Below are 16,593 nucleotides of genomic sequence, written 5' to 3'. Positions count from 1 at the left end.
GCGTCAATCCACACACTGTGGTTGCCCAAAGAGTCAATATACATTTAGGCTACAATTAACATAAATTTAGTGTTCAAAACAAAGAGGTAATCGAATTCAGGACTGATCTGACCATACCTGGATTATTATATCCACCTTGAGCTAACATACTAAAGTGGGATATTTATGAATTCAAGAGTATCCAAAGGAAAGTAGTCACAATGAAAGATAATTTGAAGCTATTTCACATGTGGAATAGTTGAAAAAATGCAATAGTTCACCTATGGGTAGAGAATCTGCTACAAATATTTAGAAAGCTATTATAAGAAAAAATAAATTTGATATTTTTTGGTACCTCAAGGAAACTAAAACTGAACAGTCAGACAAGTGGGGTCAATACAATGAAGTGTTCAAGTTGAAAAAAAAAATCAAATAGACTATCTGAAGACCATTATTTTCAATGACAGGGACTATCATTAGAGGTATAAGTAATTAAAAATAGGGTAGACAAGATATAAACATTACAAGTTATATAAGAAGACCTTCAAGGTAATTATAACTTAGAGTTTATATAATCTTAGGGTTTTTTTAATGTAAAGAAAATGAAAGGCAGAAAATAAATTATAGTCATCCCTTGAACAACACAGGTTTGAACTGCACAGGTCCACTTATACGTGAATTTAAAAAAATAAACACTGCAAATGTATTTTCTCTTCCTAATGATTTTCTTAATAACATTTTCTTTTCTCTAGCTTACTTTATTATAAGAATACAATCTATAGCAGTGGTCGCCAACTGGTGGTCCGTGCGGTCTGAAAGGTTGGCGACCACTGATTTATAGTACGTACAACATACCAAGTATGTATTAATCAACTATTTATGTTATTGGTAACAGCAGGCTAGCAATAGTTAAATTCTGGGGGATTTGAATGTTATATGTGTATTTTTGACAATGAGTTGTTCAAGGATCAACTGTATTCTTCTCTTCCTTCTACTTTTTCTTGTTCTGATCCTGTAGGAAATTATGAAATCGTAAGAAGAAAATATAGCAATGATGGGCCTGTGTGTATACAAAACTGCAAAGTAAGGTTCATCTATATTTGAAAATCCCAACATTTCAGCAGCACCACTTTTGTCAAATGTTCTAAGATAAGGAGCATATAGCAGGGGAGAAGGAAAAGCAACAGCAGTTACAGGGGTGATCCTGCCAATTATTATGTTACAGGAACATCTGGCCCAGAATTAGTAAGTGACAAGAGAGAGTTCCATTTTCCAACATTAATGAATGAGTGAATAAACAAACAGCTAATATCACATCTGACAACTTTATCCTGTTTTCCCTCTGTAAAGTTGGGGAAGCACACTATGTAACCCCCATTTGAACACACTATCAACACACCTTAGACCAGCAGTTCTCAACCTGTGGGTCGCGACCCCTTTGGGGGTCGAATGACCCTTTCACAGGGGTCTCCTAAGACCATCGGAAAACACATATATAATTACATATTGTTTTTGTGATTAATCACTATGCTTTAATTATGTTCAATTTGTAACAATGAAAATACATCCTGCATATCAGATATTTACATTACAATTCATAAGAGTAGCAAAATTACAGTTATGAAGTAGCAACGAAAATAATTTTATGGTTGGGGGTCACCACAACATGAGGAACTGTATTAAAGGGTCGCGGCATTAGGAAGGTTAAGAACCACTGCCTTAGACCTTCTATCCTATTTTGGAATAGAACAGAAGCTCTTTCCCAGTAGCAGCTAGGATCTCCCTATGCATTTTGAATGCAGTTAAGACATTACAATAAAATAAGTTAACACATATTAATTAATTTCTCAGACCAATATGTATAAAGTATGCAAATATTTGTATATTTTAGATTTAGATGCAGTATATCTCTTGGGGAAACTCTAATACCAATGCCAATACTGGAACTACTTTTGATATGTAAGTAATATTTTTTTATATATATTTTATTGATTTTTTACAGAGAGGAAGGGAGAGGGATAGAGAGTTAGAAACATCGATGAGAGAGGAACATCGATCAGCTGCCTCCTGCACACCCCCTACTGGGGATGTGCCCGCAGCCAAGGTACATGCCCTTGACCGGAATCGAACCTGGGACCGTTCAGTCTGCAAGCCAACGCTCAATCCACTGAGCCAAACCGGTTAGGGCAATAAGTAATATTTTGATATCAAAGTCAATTTGGAATATTTCTTACCTTTTCAACGTCTGCCTTTGTTGCATTAGTATCATTATCCAATCTTTCATAACTCTGTTGTGCCTTTTCTGCCTCTCTACATTCTCTTTCAAATTTCTTTTTACTCTGTGAAAATAATCAAAATATCACAGTGAGAAATAAAATTAGATTTATCCATTAAAAGAAAACTTTAAAATGATGCCATTGTGTATTGTGTAGAACTGCACAGTGTAAGTAAAATTTGTCTCAATTAGAAAAGAAATGTTACTATTATAATCAACCTAAGTGCCTTAAATATCAAACATTATAGGCATGACTGACTTAATATATATCTCATCTTCTCAGTAAGAAAAAAAAAATCATGTATTTTATAATTTTTAATTATAAGCTCATCTTCAGCAGAACTTTTTGGTTTCGTGTTTTTTGCGTGTTTTTTATGTTTGTTTGATGACCTGGTTGGTTTTGGTGTTTGCTTATTTTTATTTTTATTTTTTGGTGAGATCTCAATGTAGCTTAGATGTGGAAATGTCGCTCCCAAGTGGTTTTACGTAGTTTCTTCCAGGTGTCCCAGGAAATGCCATCAGCCCAGAACCAGGCTTTGTTAAAATTTTGTATCTAACTCCCTTGACTTTGTAAAAAAGCTATTCACAACTGCATTTCCTTTCCCGCACACTTCTTTAAATACTATAGTTAGTTTTCTTTTTAAAAATTTGCTCAGTTTCGATGTACTTTTTTGTTATTCAATCCTTGTTTCCCCAGTTCATGAAATCTCTGCTTAGTTAATTCAAACACAATCAGAATTCTATCAACTTTATTTTCCTGATGAAATCTCTCCCACAGTCTTTTGATCTGCTGAAATTTGGACTGGTTACCAAAGCAGGCCTACCGCACAGCTGTAACCTTGGGATTTCCCTTCACCATTGTCCTGGAGATTCTTTTCACCTCTTCCTTGATTTGAATCTCCTATTTCCAAGTTCCAAACATTCTTCCCTTTCTTGATTCACTTCCTTATTTTGCTGAAACACACTCAGCAGTGGCATCCTAAAAGAAGGTTTGTGGGAGATAATTTTTTAAGTCCCTAAGGCTGAAAATTTCTTTAATATTACTTTTAATCGAGAAAATTTGGCTGGGAATGAACTCTTGAGTAGGAAACTGTCTTCCTGCAGAAATGTGAAAAGTACCATTCCACATTACTTCCTGATCTTTTGCCTGAAATCTATTTTATTTTTCCTCTTTGGAGATGGGTGGGTGGGAATCTTTTCTCTCTCATACTTGTTCTGAAATATCCTGAAGATACTGTCTTGCTGTGAAGTGGATAATCCTTTTCATCTAGAAATTCATGTCTCTCTGTTCTGGGGAAATTTTCTGGAATTATTATTGTCTTTCCATTCTCTGGTTCCCCCCCCCCTTTTTTAGGATACTTATTATTTCGAAAATGAACCTATAGAATGAGTCCTCCTATTTTCTTATATTTTCGCTCATACTTTCAATTTATCATTTTGCTCTACTTTCTGGGAGATTTCTTTATTTTCATTGTTTCAAGTGATGTTTTCATTTCTGCTATAATAATGTTCTTTTATATTCTTTGTATGTTCCTTTTAAAATAGTATCTTTTTCCTATTTCATGGATATAATATCTTTATTCCTGTTGAGAATATTAATAGTTTTGGGTGTCTTGCTTATTTATTTTGCTTTTTAATTCCTATTTCCTTTCATCATCACTGTTTCAAAGTTGCTTTTTCTGGTCTTTGGTATTTACATTAGATGTTTTCTTTCAATGTCTGGGGAATCCTTGCCTATCTGCTCTGGCTTAAACTGCCAACTGAAAGCTCTACAGGTGGGGCCTGTGGATCATGGTCTTTTCCTCAGGGTGATATGGTCAGGCAGTTTCCTGGGAGAAATACTGGTATTCCTATCTTTCCCCTCAAGCTGGTTAGATTCCCCAGATACGACTCTTTTCATCTCTTGCCTGGAAAAATATATGCCTTGCTACCTATATTCTAAGAATTGCTCAAAAGAAAGCAAAGGATGTTAGTATTTTCTTTACCTAAACCCCTTATTAGAACAGTTTCTATGTCAATTTCTTGTCTTGGGGACTATGAAACTATACGAAAAGTGCAAGTTTGATTTCCAAACCTCCTCAGCACAAGGTCAAAAGGTTCCCATTTTTCACAGGATGCCTGTCTGCCCTCCTTTGACCTTCCGACAAAGACAATTTCTCTGATGTTTCCCTTGGCCAGTGGGCAGAGTTCCACCTTTCACTACAGACTTAGTCCTTCAAAGTTTCAACTGTTATACAGGAGCTTCTGTTCCAACTCCCACAACATACAGAACTAAAATCTAATCTGCTCCTGTGTGAGAATTAAAACCCAAGTCCTTACCAAGGACTTGCCCACATCCCAACACCTCTGCTCCCTTTTTTCAAATTTCACTGTATCACTTCATACACCTATTGCTCTGGCTTTTAGTTTACCCTTAATTTCTAGCAGTTATGAGTTTAAAATAAACTCTGCTAAGAGCTTTAAAAGCAATAAAAATATTTTAGCTATTATATCTAGGTATCTGTAGCCAAAGGCTTCAGAGTTAGCTGAGTTTACTATATACCTAGAACCAGACATACCTATATTTTATATCAAATAAATATGCTCTGAAATGTTTTATAAGATTCTTCAAATGTACTCACTGTTTTGATAGTATGAGCCATCAAATGGGACACTTTTAGTCAAAGCATATGAATAATATATAGAATGTCACTTTCCTGTGAAGATTAAGATTAAATTTCCACATTTAATTCTCTGAAACTTAATTCAGAGCTGTGTTTTCAAATTGAGTAGCTATAGGCTACTAATTTTGTTGCAATTTGAGGCTACTAATATACAAAAGTATTTTTATATTAGGTGTCTTATTACTTACGGGAAAACACTAATTTCCTTGCAATAGCAAAAGAGTCACTAATACAATATTTAGTATTTTCATTCCCTGAGAGATACTATATCTTTACACAATATAGGAATACACTCCAGAAAAGATCCTCGATTCTTCATCCTATGTGTGGCAGACTAATCAACAACCACATTTCCTCCCCCATCCTTTGTTAGAAGAGCCCACCTCCCAATATATCAACTAAAAATAGCTGATACTTGCTTTACCAGCTTCCCTACAGCTGGGGGTATGGTCAAGTAATCTAATCCTGTCAAAGGCATCCATAAGGAAGTCTGCTGAGGGTTCTCTGGGAAAGTCTTCCTTCCCTGATAAAAAGGGACAGTTGGAAAAGATCTGCTCTCTTGTTCATGTGTCTGCATGCAGTGAATAAAGATGTGGAGCTTGGCTGCCTAAGTCAACTGTTGACAGTAGGGACAAGCCTCAGGAAAAAAAGTCAACATGGTCAAGATGGCAAAGTGAACAGAAAGAAAGGAGGGACAGCCTTTGTGGCATCACTGAGTCACTGACAACTCAGAAACTGCTCCATTTTTGAGCCCTCTTCTTACAAGCATGTAAAATCTGTTACTTGGAACTGCCTAAGCTGACAGACATGGCATCTCCAATGTTTCTATCTTAATCTCATCATTCCTTGAAGATCTTCACATGCTCTTATGCTCTCCAATTTAAATGCCAGTGCTGTGGGGGGGAGGGTTCAATTTTCAATTCTCTGTATCTAAGTCAATCTGTCTCTCCCAGTTCTTTAAATCTCTTCCATTATTTCAAACATGTTAGGAATTTTACAATTGCATTTTCTTGATCAAGCAAGAAGACGTGGAACTAGGAACTGGGATCCTGCATATGTTTCTACGTAATATACAGAAATTATAGTTGTCTGCCTCCCTCACTAGACTGCAGGCTCCACGAAAACAAGAACCATGTCACATATATTCACTTTTGTACCTCCAAGACCCAGTACATGTCAAGGATGCCTTCAATAAACATGAATTGAGCTGAACTCACCTTTATTTCATAGTATTGTTAATGCCTTAAAGAAATCTCTCCTACATTTTTTGACGCTTCTTTCTTATGACCCCGTAACTTTTGCTTAATAACTGCTAATTATTCTAAAGGCAAGTCAGTATATATTAACAAGAATGATTTGAGCCAACACTAGTTTTTAAAGGGACCAATGACTCATAAGTGTAGGAGTCTATTTTTTGTGCAGATGAAAACACAAACACTCACATACACTCATTGGATGGAAGATACCAAAGATGTTAGTAAAGGCAATTTAAAATTTAATAAACGTAAACACTCCCTAAAAGTCTTGCTGAGACCAATTAAAGAGAAGATCCAAACAAAAATAAAGACAGACTATTAATATACCTAAGAATTCTCAATTAGCACTGATTACATCAATGACAGTTACATAGTAGAAATTTTTTGAAATTTAAAAATTTTAAGACAGAAATTTTTTTAAAGGAAAAAGGCATGAATTATTTTTAACCTCAAACTTAAAAGTCCTTCTTCCAACAACCACAAACTAAATTGCTTAATTTAACATGAAAAACCCTCAAGCATAATTTTCAAGGAATACATAGTGTCCATCATAAAAATATGCAGGCAAAGAGCAAACTGTTAATCTGAGGGCTCAAAAAGAATATTAATCTTATACTACAGAACATTTGATAGAGCATTTTAAGTAAAGGAGAAAGGAGACAACAATGTTCCATGTAGACATCTTATTTTTCAAGTGACTACATTTTTTAAAAAAACACATTAGCAAGTACCCTTGGAAAGTTTTTAAGAAAATTATTACTATGCTATTACAATTTTGCCCTACCTACAGGGTACTTTATTTTCTACAACGAGACGGTCTATGACAGCAGCCAGCCTAGTACTAGGAACATTTACATTATTACAGAATCACTGAATTGGAAGAAACGTTTCATATAAGCAAGACCGCTCTTCATTTTTCATATGCTAAATATGAAGTCAACAAAAATCAGGTACTCAGTAAAAGACAGAACTAGAATCTAAGTCCTCTCAGATTCAGTCAAATGGTCTCCTAAGATACAACACTGTTTCCCTATTACTTCTATCTTATAACAATATTTTATAGCAACTACTGCAAAGTCAAAAAGAATCTTCCTTAATGTTTACAATTATCTCAATATTATAGAGACTAGAGGCTCAGTGCATGAAAATTCATGCACTGGAGGGGGGTCCCTCAGCCCAGCCTGCCCCCTCTCACAGTCCAGGAGCCCTCAGGGGCGGGAGGCGACCCAGCCATCAGGGGAAGGCGACGCCCCCATCACACCTCTGCTGCTGCCACTGCCGGCAGCGCAAGCCTCGGCCGGCCCTGGTTACCTGAGCCTTGGGTGGCCAACATCTGAGGCTTGCCTACGCCTTGGGCCGGCCCTGGGTGGCTGGGCAGTCGCCATCCAAGGCTTGCCTGCACCTCAGGCTGGCCCTGGGCGGCTGAGGGGCTAAAGGGACTGGGGGACTCTGGAGGCAGGCTGAGGGGACTGGGTGCCGCAACCTTGTGGCTATGGGCGCCGCCATCTTTGAGGGCGTGAGAGTCAATTAGCATATTCCCTCCTTATTGACTGTGGGCGCCACCATCTTTGAGGGCAGGACAGTCAATTAACACATTCCCTCCTTATTGGCTGTGGGTGCCGCCATCTTTGCAATGGCATGAGGGTCAATTAGCATATTCCCTCTTTATTAGATAGGATGGTACAAGTATAAACTCATACAGAAAAAAACAATGATCTCAGTCTCTATTTATACCAATGTCAAATTATGAAAAATACATTGAGAAATATTAAAGTTAAATAGATGTAAGGCATAAGAAAATTTGGGGCTAAACAACTCTACAAAATTTCATGTTAACCATGAAACACTATAACTCACATTATCCATCTGTTTCCAGCACATGTCAAGATACTGTTGAGCTTTTCGTCCCTCTTGGAGATGCTGAAGATCATAACAACCAAAAACACAAAACAAACAAAACTTACATTTAAATAAAGTCTAAAGTCTTAAAAAGGCTTTTCACTTTATTTTTGTAAGATTCTAATTATATAACTTTATCAAAATTTAATAAGAAATTTTAGTAAAGCAAAACTCTCTAAAATACATTTTATAGAAAAATATTTGAATATTTTAAATATAACTTAAGACACATATAATCTCTAAGAAAATACATGACTTTCATGAGTGGGGGCTGACAAATGTTTTCTATAAAGGGTCATATAAATATTTTAGGCTTTGCAAGCCATGTGGTCTCTGTTGCAACTCTGTAATGTAATGCAAAAGCAGCCAAAGGCAAAACATAAGTAAATGAGTGTGAGTCTGTTCCAAAATAACGTTATCTATTAGGCACTGAAATCTTAATTTCATGTAATTTTCACATGTCATAAAATATTATTCTTTTGATTTTCTTTTCAATTATCTAAAAATGTAAAAACCTGCCCAGCCTGCATGACTCAGTAGTTGAGGGTCGACCTATGAACCAGGAGGTCACGGTTCAATTCCCAGTCAGGAAATATGCCTGGGTTGTGGGCTCATTACCAATGTGGGGCCTGCAGGAGGCAGCCAATCAATGATTCTCTCTCATCATTGATTTTTCTATCTCCCTTTCCCTTCCTCTCTGAAATCAATAAAAATATATTAAAAATAAATATAAATATAAAAAACAGTCTTAGCACATGAGAACTAGGAACAAAAACAGGTAGTAGACTAGATTTAGCTTATATAGTTTACCAAACCTTCATCCTGGATCCAAAAGGATCACTAATTAGCAAGATAATCTTGAGATAATTTTAGCTAGAAGCAATACAGTGAAATAGAAAACTAGTTTATACAGAATATATATTATTTTAAAGAACAAAGTTATTATTTTGAGTGAAAATATTTCAGATATATTATAACTGGATAAAAACAATAATTACCATTTTTCTTTCAGTTTTCAGATCATGAGCATATCTCATTAATTCACCATAAACTCTGTGTGCCATTTCTTCTGCTACTACTTCTCGCTGTCCTGCATAGTCGTTTAACTCGTTAAGGATGTTAAAAAAGGCTACACATGAAGTAAACCTGACAAAAACATATTTAAAAATGATGAAATTTATTTTTATTTTCATTACAAATATTTTTGTGAGGAATGCATTGAGCCTGATACTTGACAAATTTTAACTACCTAAATCTTAGCTACTAGCTCTAAATTAACTTTGTATGGAAATAATCCTGCATTAAGTTCAAGCTGTACATGTATATATGTCTTCATGTAGTCTTAATTTATAAATAAAGGGATATTTGGGGTAAAAAAATATAAGACTACTACCTGCAGGTTCTTTGGCATACTGAAATCTCTTAAGTTGCCAATTGACTGGCCTGAACTTGGGAATGAACTTGGTTAGATTCCTAGGCTTGGCAGCTAAACCTGTTGCAGAGATGATGGGCTTACTCTCAAGGACAGAATCTGCCAATCAAACCCCTTAAATGCATCTCAAGGGCTGATCTACAAAACAACGATACTATCAGTTCTGGACAACAGCTGCCTGTATGCCTGCCCACATCCTAAATGGACATGAAGTACCATATGTTGGCATCAAAAGAGGGGTGGTAGGTAAGAAGGGACCACAAAAGGGGGGGGGGGGAATGAGTGTGAAGGGACAGAGAAAAATAAAGAGAATCACTGTATTAAAACATAGACCTACATTGAATATACTTCCCTAAACACACTTACAGCTGAAGGTGAATGTTCAGACAGGATTGCATTAACATTATACCTGAGAATCCTAACAACTCACAATTATACATAAAGTTGTTTAAGTCTCGTCTCTTTTGTTTCTACATTTTACAGCCATCCACATATTCCTGTTTAAGACTGTCAAAAGCTCACAGCCAATTCCTAATCTTGTACATATTCAAGGTTCCAAAATTACTGTCCTTTTCATTATCCCTTTAAACCAGCCAGCCAAATTGTTTTATTACTTGTAAGAGTAAAAGCAAGAAGCTAGTAACTAACTGACAACTACAAGATAAATATGGAAAAAATACTCTTTTCTTCTAGAGACTAAATTACTCAAGTGGGGTCTTAGTCTACATCTTACTTGGAAACCCACACATCAACTATTCTAGATAACTATTATCAAGTCTCAATATTAAAGTATTCATTCTTATAGAAATAACAGTAGTTCCCCTTCATAAACATTGATTTTTTAAGACAAACTTTATAAAATCTTTATGAAAAACTAACAGCATGTTTACTTTACCAAAAAAAAGTGTTTTTAAAATTTTTAATATGCAATAATAAACAGGTATATAATTTACCTTGGTTCTTCATCTTTGGAGGAACGTTTGGGACAGTACTTCTTAACCAAATTTCTATAGGAAAAAGATTTTTTAAAAATTTATAAGACATATTGTTGTTGAAATTGAAATATTCTAAAGGTTTCCAATTTCATTAAATAATTTAATGATATAAAACAATTAAGAGCAACATGATATCTACTATCATTAACATATAATCATTGCTTATATTTTTAAAAAATACACCTGTAGAAAGAAATGTTATTTCTGTGTTTATATAAGTATAATTGTAACAAGTTGGTTGATTATGCAATCAAATAAAAAAAGAGCCCTGGCCAGGGTGGTTCAGTTGGTTGGCATCCTCCCTGGGACTGAAAGACTATCAGTTCGATTCCCAGTCAAGGCACATGCTTGGGTTGCAGGCTCAATCCCAGGTAGGGAGCATGCAGGAGGTGGCTGATGGATGTCTCTCTCTTTCCCTCTCCCTTCCTCTCTCTTAAAAAAAAAATCAATAAAAATATTTTTTTTAAATAAAAGAAATAAAAAAGAAGTACTCCCCCACCTCCTTAGGAGAGAAACACACTTGCACTGCAGGCAGAAGGGGGAGAAAATGGGGGGAAAATTGCCCCTGCCTTCCTAACATAGTTTTCCAGAATTGTACATATACAGCATATTCAAGTGAATATAACCCTCACGTTCACAAAAATTTGGCAATCATCCTACACTTTATCAAGTTTCTCCCACTGTAAGGTGTTTAAGTCCTATAGATTCTATTTACTGACTTTTACTTAACTTTTTGTGATAATTTTTATAATAAAAGGGGGAATATATTACACAAGAAGAAGCCTCTTCTCCACACTATTTTTTAAAACATATTTTTATTGATTTCAGAGAAAAAGGGAGAGAGAGAGAGAGAGAGAGAGAGAGAGAGAGAAACATCAATGATGAGAGAATCATTGATTGGCCTCCTGCATGCCTCCTACTAGGGATCAAGCCTGCAACCCAGGCATGTGCCCTTGACCAGAATTGAACCCGGGACCCTCCAGTCCACAGGCCGATGCTCTATCCACTGAGCCAAACCAGCCAGGGCTTCTTCACACTTTTTTAATGCGTTGGATATAGATGTGTGAGGACAGGATGACTGAAGCTAATGCAACATCTTTCAATCATGAGTGGGAAGACCAAGAAATTCACAAGAATGCCCTGATAATCACTAAGCTTTAGAATCCCATTTCCAAACTTCTTTTTGTATGACTCTTATTTGAAGCTGAACGCTCCTATAGAAAAGCTAAGTAAAAACATACAATTAAAAATGTAGCAAAAATTGAAACTCTAAAGAAACTTCTTGGATCAAGATACAAATGTGAGTCAGCATGTATGAGGACAATAAAAAATAAAAATAAAAAATTTTAAAAGCCCAGCTGGCATGGCTAAGTGGTTGAATATCGACCTATGAACTAGGAGGTCAGGTTCAATTCCAGGTTTCAGGCTTGATCAACAGTAGGAGGTCATGCAGGAGGCAGCCAATCAATGACTCTCTCTCTCATCACTGATGTTTCTATCTCTCTCTCCCTCTCCCTTCTTCTCTAAAATCAATACAAATATTTTTTTTTGAAAAAGCTACTGTTGACCCTGAGAATGAATATACCTGTTAAGAAGGACTTTTTGAACTCAAATTTAAAAATGGATCCTAGCAGCCATTTCTAAACAGAGGCCTCTCATGCAAGCTGTGTTTCTGGGAAAAACCTGCCCCAAGTTCTTGTTAGCTGAACCAACCCTTATTATAAAGGAGTTCCTAGAATATATTTCAACCAATAAGACTGAGATTTTCCCCATCCAATCGGAGCTATACATCTTCAAAGACCAATCAGAATAGTGCTTTCTGGACCAAAATGTGAGGATTTGGAGTCCTCATTTGCATGATAACAAACCAATCAGGGACCAGGGACCAGGACTATAGAAGTCAATCCCAAATTTTGTGTTGTAATTCTAGGGTAGACATGTTCTCTTTCTGCTGAAGTTAAAATGATAAGTATAATCCTAGAGTCACCAAGTGGGAAAAGCCTACTTGGAAATTTAATCAACAGAGAGGAAAGCAAAACCAAAAGGAGAAAAATTAACACTTTCTGAAAACCCAGGTACCTGAACTTTATAGTCACACAAGCCAATGAATTTCTTTCTCTGCTTAAACCAATCTGAGCTGAGATTCTGACACTGGAAAAAATCATGACAACCATAGTCATAGGTTAACCGAAAGTCTTAACATATCTTAACTACAGCATAAACAACACTAATGTGAACTCTAGCTCTGGGAGGAAGAGCACATGAATCACAGGAGGGAGAGAAAGGGAAAGAAAGTAAATTTACCTTTACCTTTTGACCATGCAGTTAGTTCTCAACAATTTTTTTTTAATTACTCTTGCCTTTCTTTATGTAAAAGTCACCCATCTATTAGCAACTCTCCCCAAACCCTAAGTCTCCAGAGCCTTCAAAAACAATACACAAGCCACTAAAGAATCCATCCAAGCCAATCCTGCCAACAGAAAACAATAGCATGTTCCAAAATGTTCCTCTTGTATTCCACCAAGTCAAAATTTGTATCCTAGGAAAACATGCTCTGAAAGAAGACACAACAAATTATTTCGTACTCATTTCTAGGGAGAGAATCTGGGAAGGGACTTGAAATTAAATGTGTTACAATGATCACATACTGTTTGTGTAGAATGTTTTTTTAATTATAAAATCGTACAAAAAAAAATTTATCTCTCAAAGCAGCTGATCTCAGTTGGGCCTTCTAAGAAAAGTCTAAAGTCATCAAAAATTCATATCAAGGTTTAAATGGTTAATAATACCCACAAATCCCTGCTTTGCATTTTTACCATAATATGCTTATTAGGTCAAATAAATCTCAGGCTGATTTGCCTTAAACACAGGGTGGGGCAAAAGTAGGTTTACAGTTGTTCATATGGCAAATAATACAACAATTAATAAATAATAACACAGAATAAACTGTGTTTCATGTACTCACAATTTTATACCTACTTTTGCCCCACACCCTGTATGCAAGTGTGAAGCATTTGGGTTGCTCCTGAAATAAAAATATGTTAGACAATTCATCTCTCTGTCCCATAGTAGCGGTTTCCCTAGGCTATTTTTCCCCCCCAGAAACTTTTCCTCTCTTCTATGCCCAGAGATTCTCCAAGTAACCAATTATAATAGCAGTTTATACATAAGGCATGCTTTTTTAACAGGGTGTTATAAATCAGGAATTAATTGAAACAAAGTTTTATATGCATACAATACATATTATAGAAATTGTAATAGATGTCATAGATATGTTGGTACTTTTGATGTGTTTCATCCATGTTTTCTAAGTACCTTAGGATCATGCACTCTGGCTACAGAGAATTAACATTGTTTCTTCAGTGGTCTGAGAAGGTTCCTAAATGTAATGAGCTTCTCCAAAGATTACAGTGTTATTTATATATACCAGTATAGGATATCTCAAAAAAATTTAAAGGCTGAAAATCATCTCTATAGAGTTTCAACCTATCAACAGTTGAGGCACTCTGAGTTCTAATTACTATTTAACAGGTGATCAATATCACATTTATTTGTAAAACAGGATACAAATCATACTATCTATATCTTCTAGCAGAAGGGTAATATTAGATACACGAGACTAGCTCTTACCTCTTTTCTAAAGCTCTCCCTATATCTAACAGTTATCAGGCTTGGGAATTGCCAGGCCCTATTTGTGGGCCTCAGTTAAGTGATCCAGAGATAGAAAACTGAATCTAGCTGGGCCAAGAGTTCTCTTCCTGGAGTTTTTAAGTCTTTGGACTCGATTCAGCTTTGAGGCCAGTAAGAGAGCTGAATCTGAGACATAAATCTGGCACTGTTGGTGACTACGTTTTCTGCCAAATGAAGAAAGCCAGCCTCTACTGAAAGAATAAAGCCAACCCACCAAAAGAAGAAAGAAGTAGACGACAATAGCAAAGGGCTCTGGCTGTGTTTCAGACACTGGCTTTTTTCTCTGTGACCCAGCTGCACCAGGCCTTCCAGCAACTTGACTATTTAACTTCTTAAGCTCAATTAAAAAATCAAATCCATTAGAAAAAATCAAATAAATTTTTCCTATTAATAAATTTCCCATTACGTTTATACTAGCTCATATTGGGTTTTCCAGCACTTACAGCCACATATCTTCTCTCACACAGTGGAAAATGAAATGTAAAAGATACCCACACATAGGCACCACTCCTCCTCACAGCCTCTGTGCCTTGCTCTGCTCCAACATGTCCAGCCCTGGAGAGACCAAGTGGTACATGGAGTCTCTGGCTGCTGTTTTCCAGATTCATGCTGAAAAGGGTGGTTAACAGCTACACACTCTCCAAGACTGAGTTCCTAACCTTCATGAAGATAGAACTGGCTCCCTTCACAAAGAACCAGATGGACCTGTGACTTTGATGTCATGATGAAGAAATTGGGCCTCAACTGTGACGGGCAACTAGATTTCCAAGAATTTCTTAACCTTATTAGCGGCCTTGTGGAACCTGCCATGACTCTTTTACCCATTCCCAGCGGTATATCTAAGGAGACCTTGGAGCTAGCCTGTGACCCACTCCCCTTTCCTTCCAGTCTCCAGATCATCATCTCCTCAGACCACACATACTCTGAGCCCAGCGCACCCACCACCCCATGCAGGCCCCTTCTGTGGCTAGTAATAAAACATTATCGTTTTCTAAACACACACACACACACATAAGCTATCCACATACGAAAGAATGAAGGTGTACCCTTCTCCTTACCTCACACCACATATAGAGATTAACTCAAAACCTAAGAACTAATACTATAAAACTCTTAAAAGAAGACACAGGGGGAAAGCTTCATGACAGGATTTATCAATGATTTCTTAAATACGAAACCAAGAGCACAGGCAACAAAAGAAATAAATAAATACTGGTATATTGGACATCAAAATTTAAAACTTCTGCGCATCAAAGTCCACAAAGCAAGACAACCTATCAAATTGGTGAAAGGATTTACAAATTACATATCTGATAAGGGGTTGAAATCCAAAATATATATAGAACACCTAAAACTCAATAACAACTAATAATCTGATTTAAAAATGGGCAATGAACTTAAATATAATTTCTCCAAAGACATACAAATGCTAGCAATCATGAAAAATTTATCAATGTCACTAATGACCAAAGATAAATGCAAATTAGAACCACAATGAGATCTCCTACACCCATTAAGATGGCTACTATAAAGAAAAATAAAAGAAAATAACAAGTGTTGCCTGGGATGTGGACAAATTGGAAGTCTTGTTCATTACTGGTAGGAATGCAAATTAGTTCAGCCACTGCAGAAAACAGTATCTAGTTCGTCAAAAAATTAAACACAGAATTATGATCCAACAACTCCTCTTCCGGGTATATACACAAGAGTTGAAAGCAGAGACTCAAACATACACATTTCTACACTCATGTTCACAGCATCATTATCCACAACTAGAGGCCCGGTGCGCGAAATTCATGATTTGGTACGGTCCCTAGGCCTGGCTGGCAATCGCAGCGCGAGTGTCTGGCGTGGAAGGGCAGTTCCCAGCTGACCTCCGGGCCCTAGGCAGCACCTGAGCCCCCAGGCCCCCACGCGCCCCCCTCCACCTGAGTCACGGCGCCCAAGTCCCCATGTGGAGATGTGGTAAGCACGGCCAGACACCACGGGCCGGGGCACAGCGTGGGCCTCTGGGCCACCCAGCGGCACCACACAGAAGCCAGGCCGGCTCCCTGAAGGGAGAGCCACCAGAATCCCTGTGCTGACTCATTCTCCCATACCACAGACGCCATCTCTCTTGGGTGGAGCACTCTCCTCCAAGTGGCATGGCGGGGGAAATGACCCTAAACCAGCGGTTCTCAACCTGGGGGTCGAACGACCCTTTCACAGGGGTCGCCTAAGACCATCGGAAAACACATATATAATTACATATTGTTTTTGTGATTAATCACTATGCTTTAATTATGTTCAATTTGTAACAATGAAATTGGGGGTCACCACAACATGAGGAACTGTATTAAAGGGTCGCGGCGTTAGGAAGGTTGAGAACCACTGCCCTAAACTGTAAAGTGTAAGCCCTGAGGAA

At 37.0% G+C, this 16,593-nt stretch overlaps 1 protein-coding gene across 3 annotated transcripts in view; it reads right to left on the bottom strand.

The window, feature by feature from the left end:
• FNBP1L (formin binding protein 1-like) overlaps window positions 1-16,593 on the bottom strand; it is a 64,699-nt gene that overhangs the window by 31,827 nt on the left and 16,279 nt on the right. For all 3 annotated transcript variants that reach the window (XM_005878985.2, XM_005878986.2, XM_014550040.1), the window contains exons 3-6: window positions 10,458-10,511; window positions 9,071-9,218; window positions 8,031-8,093; window positions 2,214-2,318 (exon numbers count right to left, since the gene is read on the bottom strand). In XM_005878985.2, the coding sequence (XP_005879047.1) occupies window positions 2,214-2,318; window positions 8,031-8,093; window positions 9,071-9,218; window positions 10,458-10,511 (370 nt within the window). The remainder of the gene's footprint in view (window positions 1-2,213; window positions 2,319-8,030; window positions 8,094-9,070; window positions 9,219-10,457; window positions 10,512-16,593) is intronic.

The sequence above is a fragment of the Myotis brandtii genome, unplaced genomic scaffold (assembly GCF_000412655.1).
Source record: "Myotis brandtii unplaced genomic scaffold, ASM41265v1 scaffold58, whole genome shotgun sequence".
Classification (NCBI taxonomy): Eukaryota; Metazoa; Chordata; class Mammalia; order Chiroptera; family Vespertilionidae; genus Myotis; species Myotis brandtii.
The sequence above is the reverse complement of the archived record's forward strand: the minus strand, read 5'-3'. Positions and strand labels throughout refer to the sequence as shown.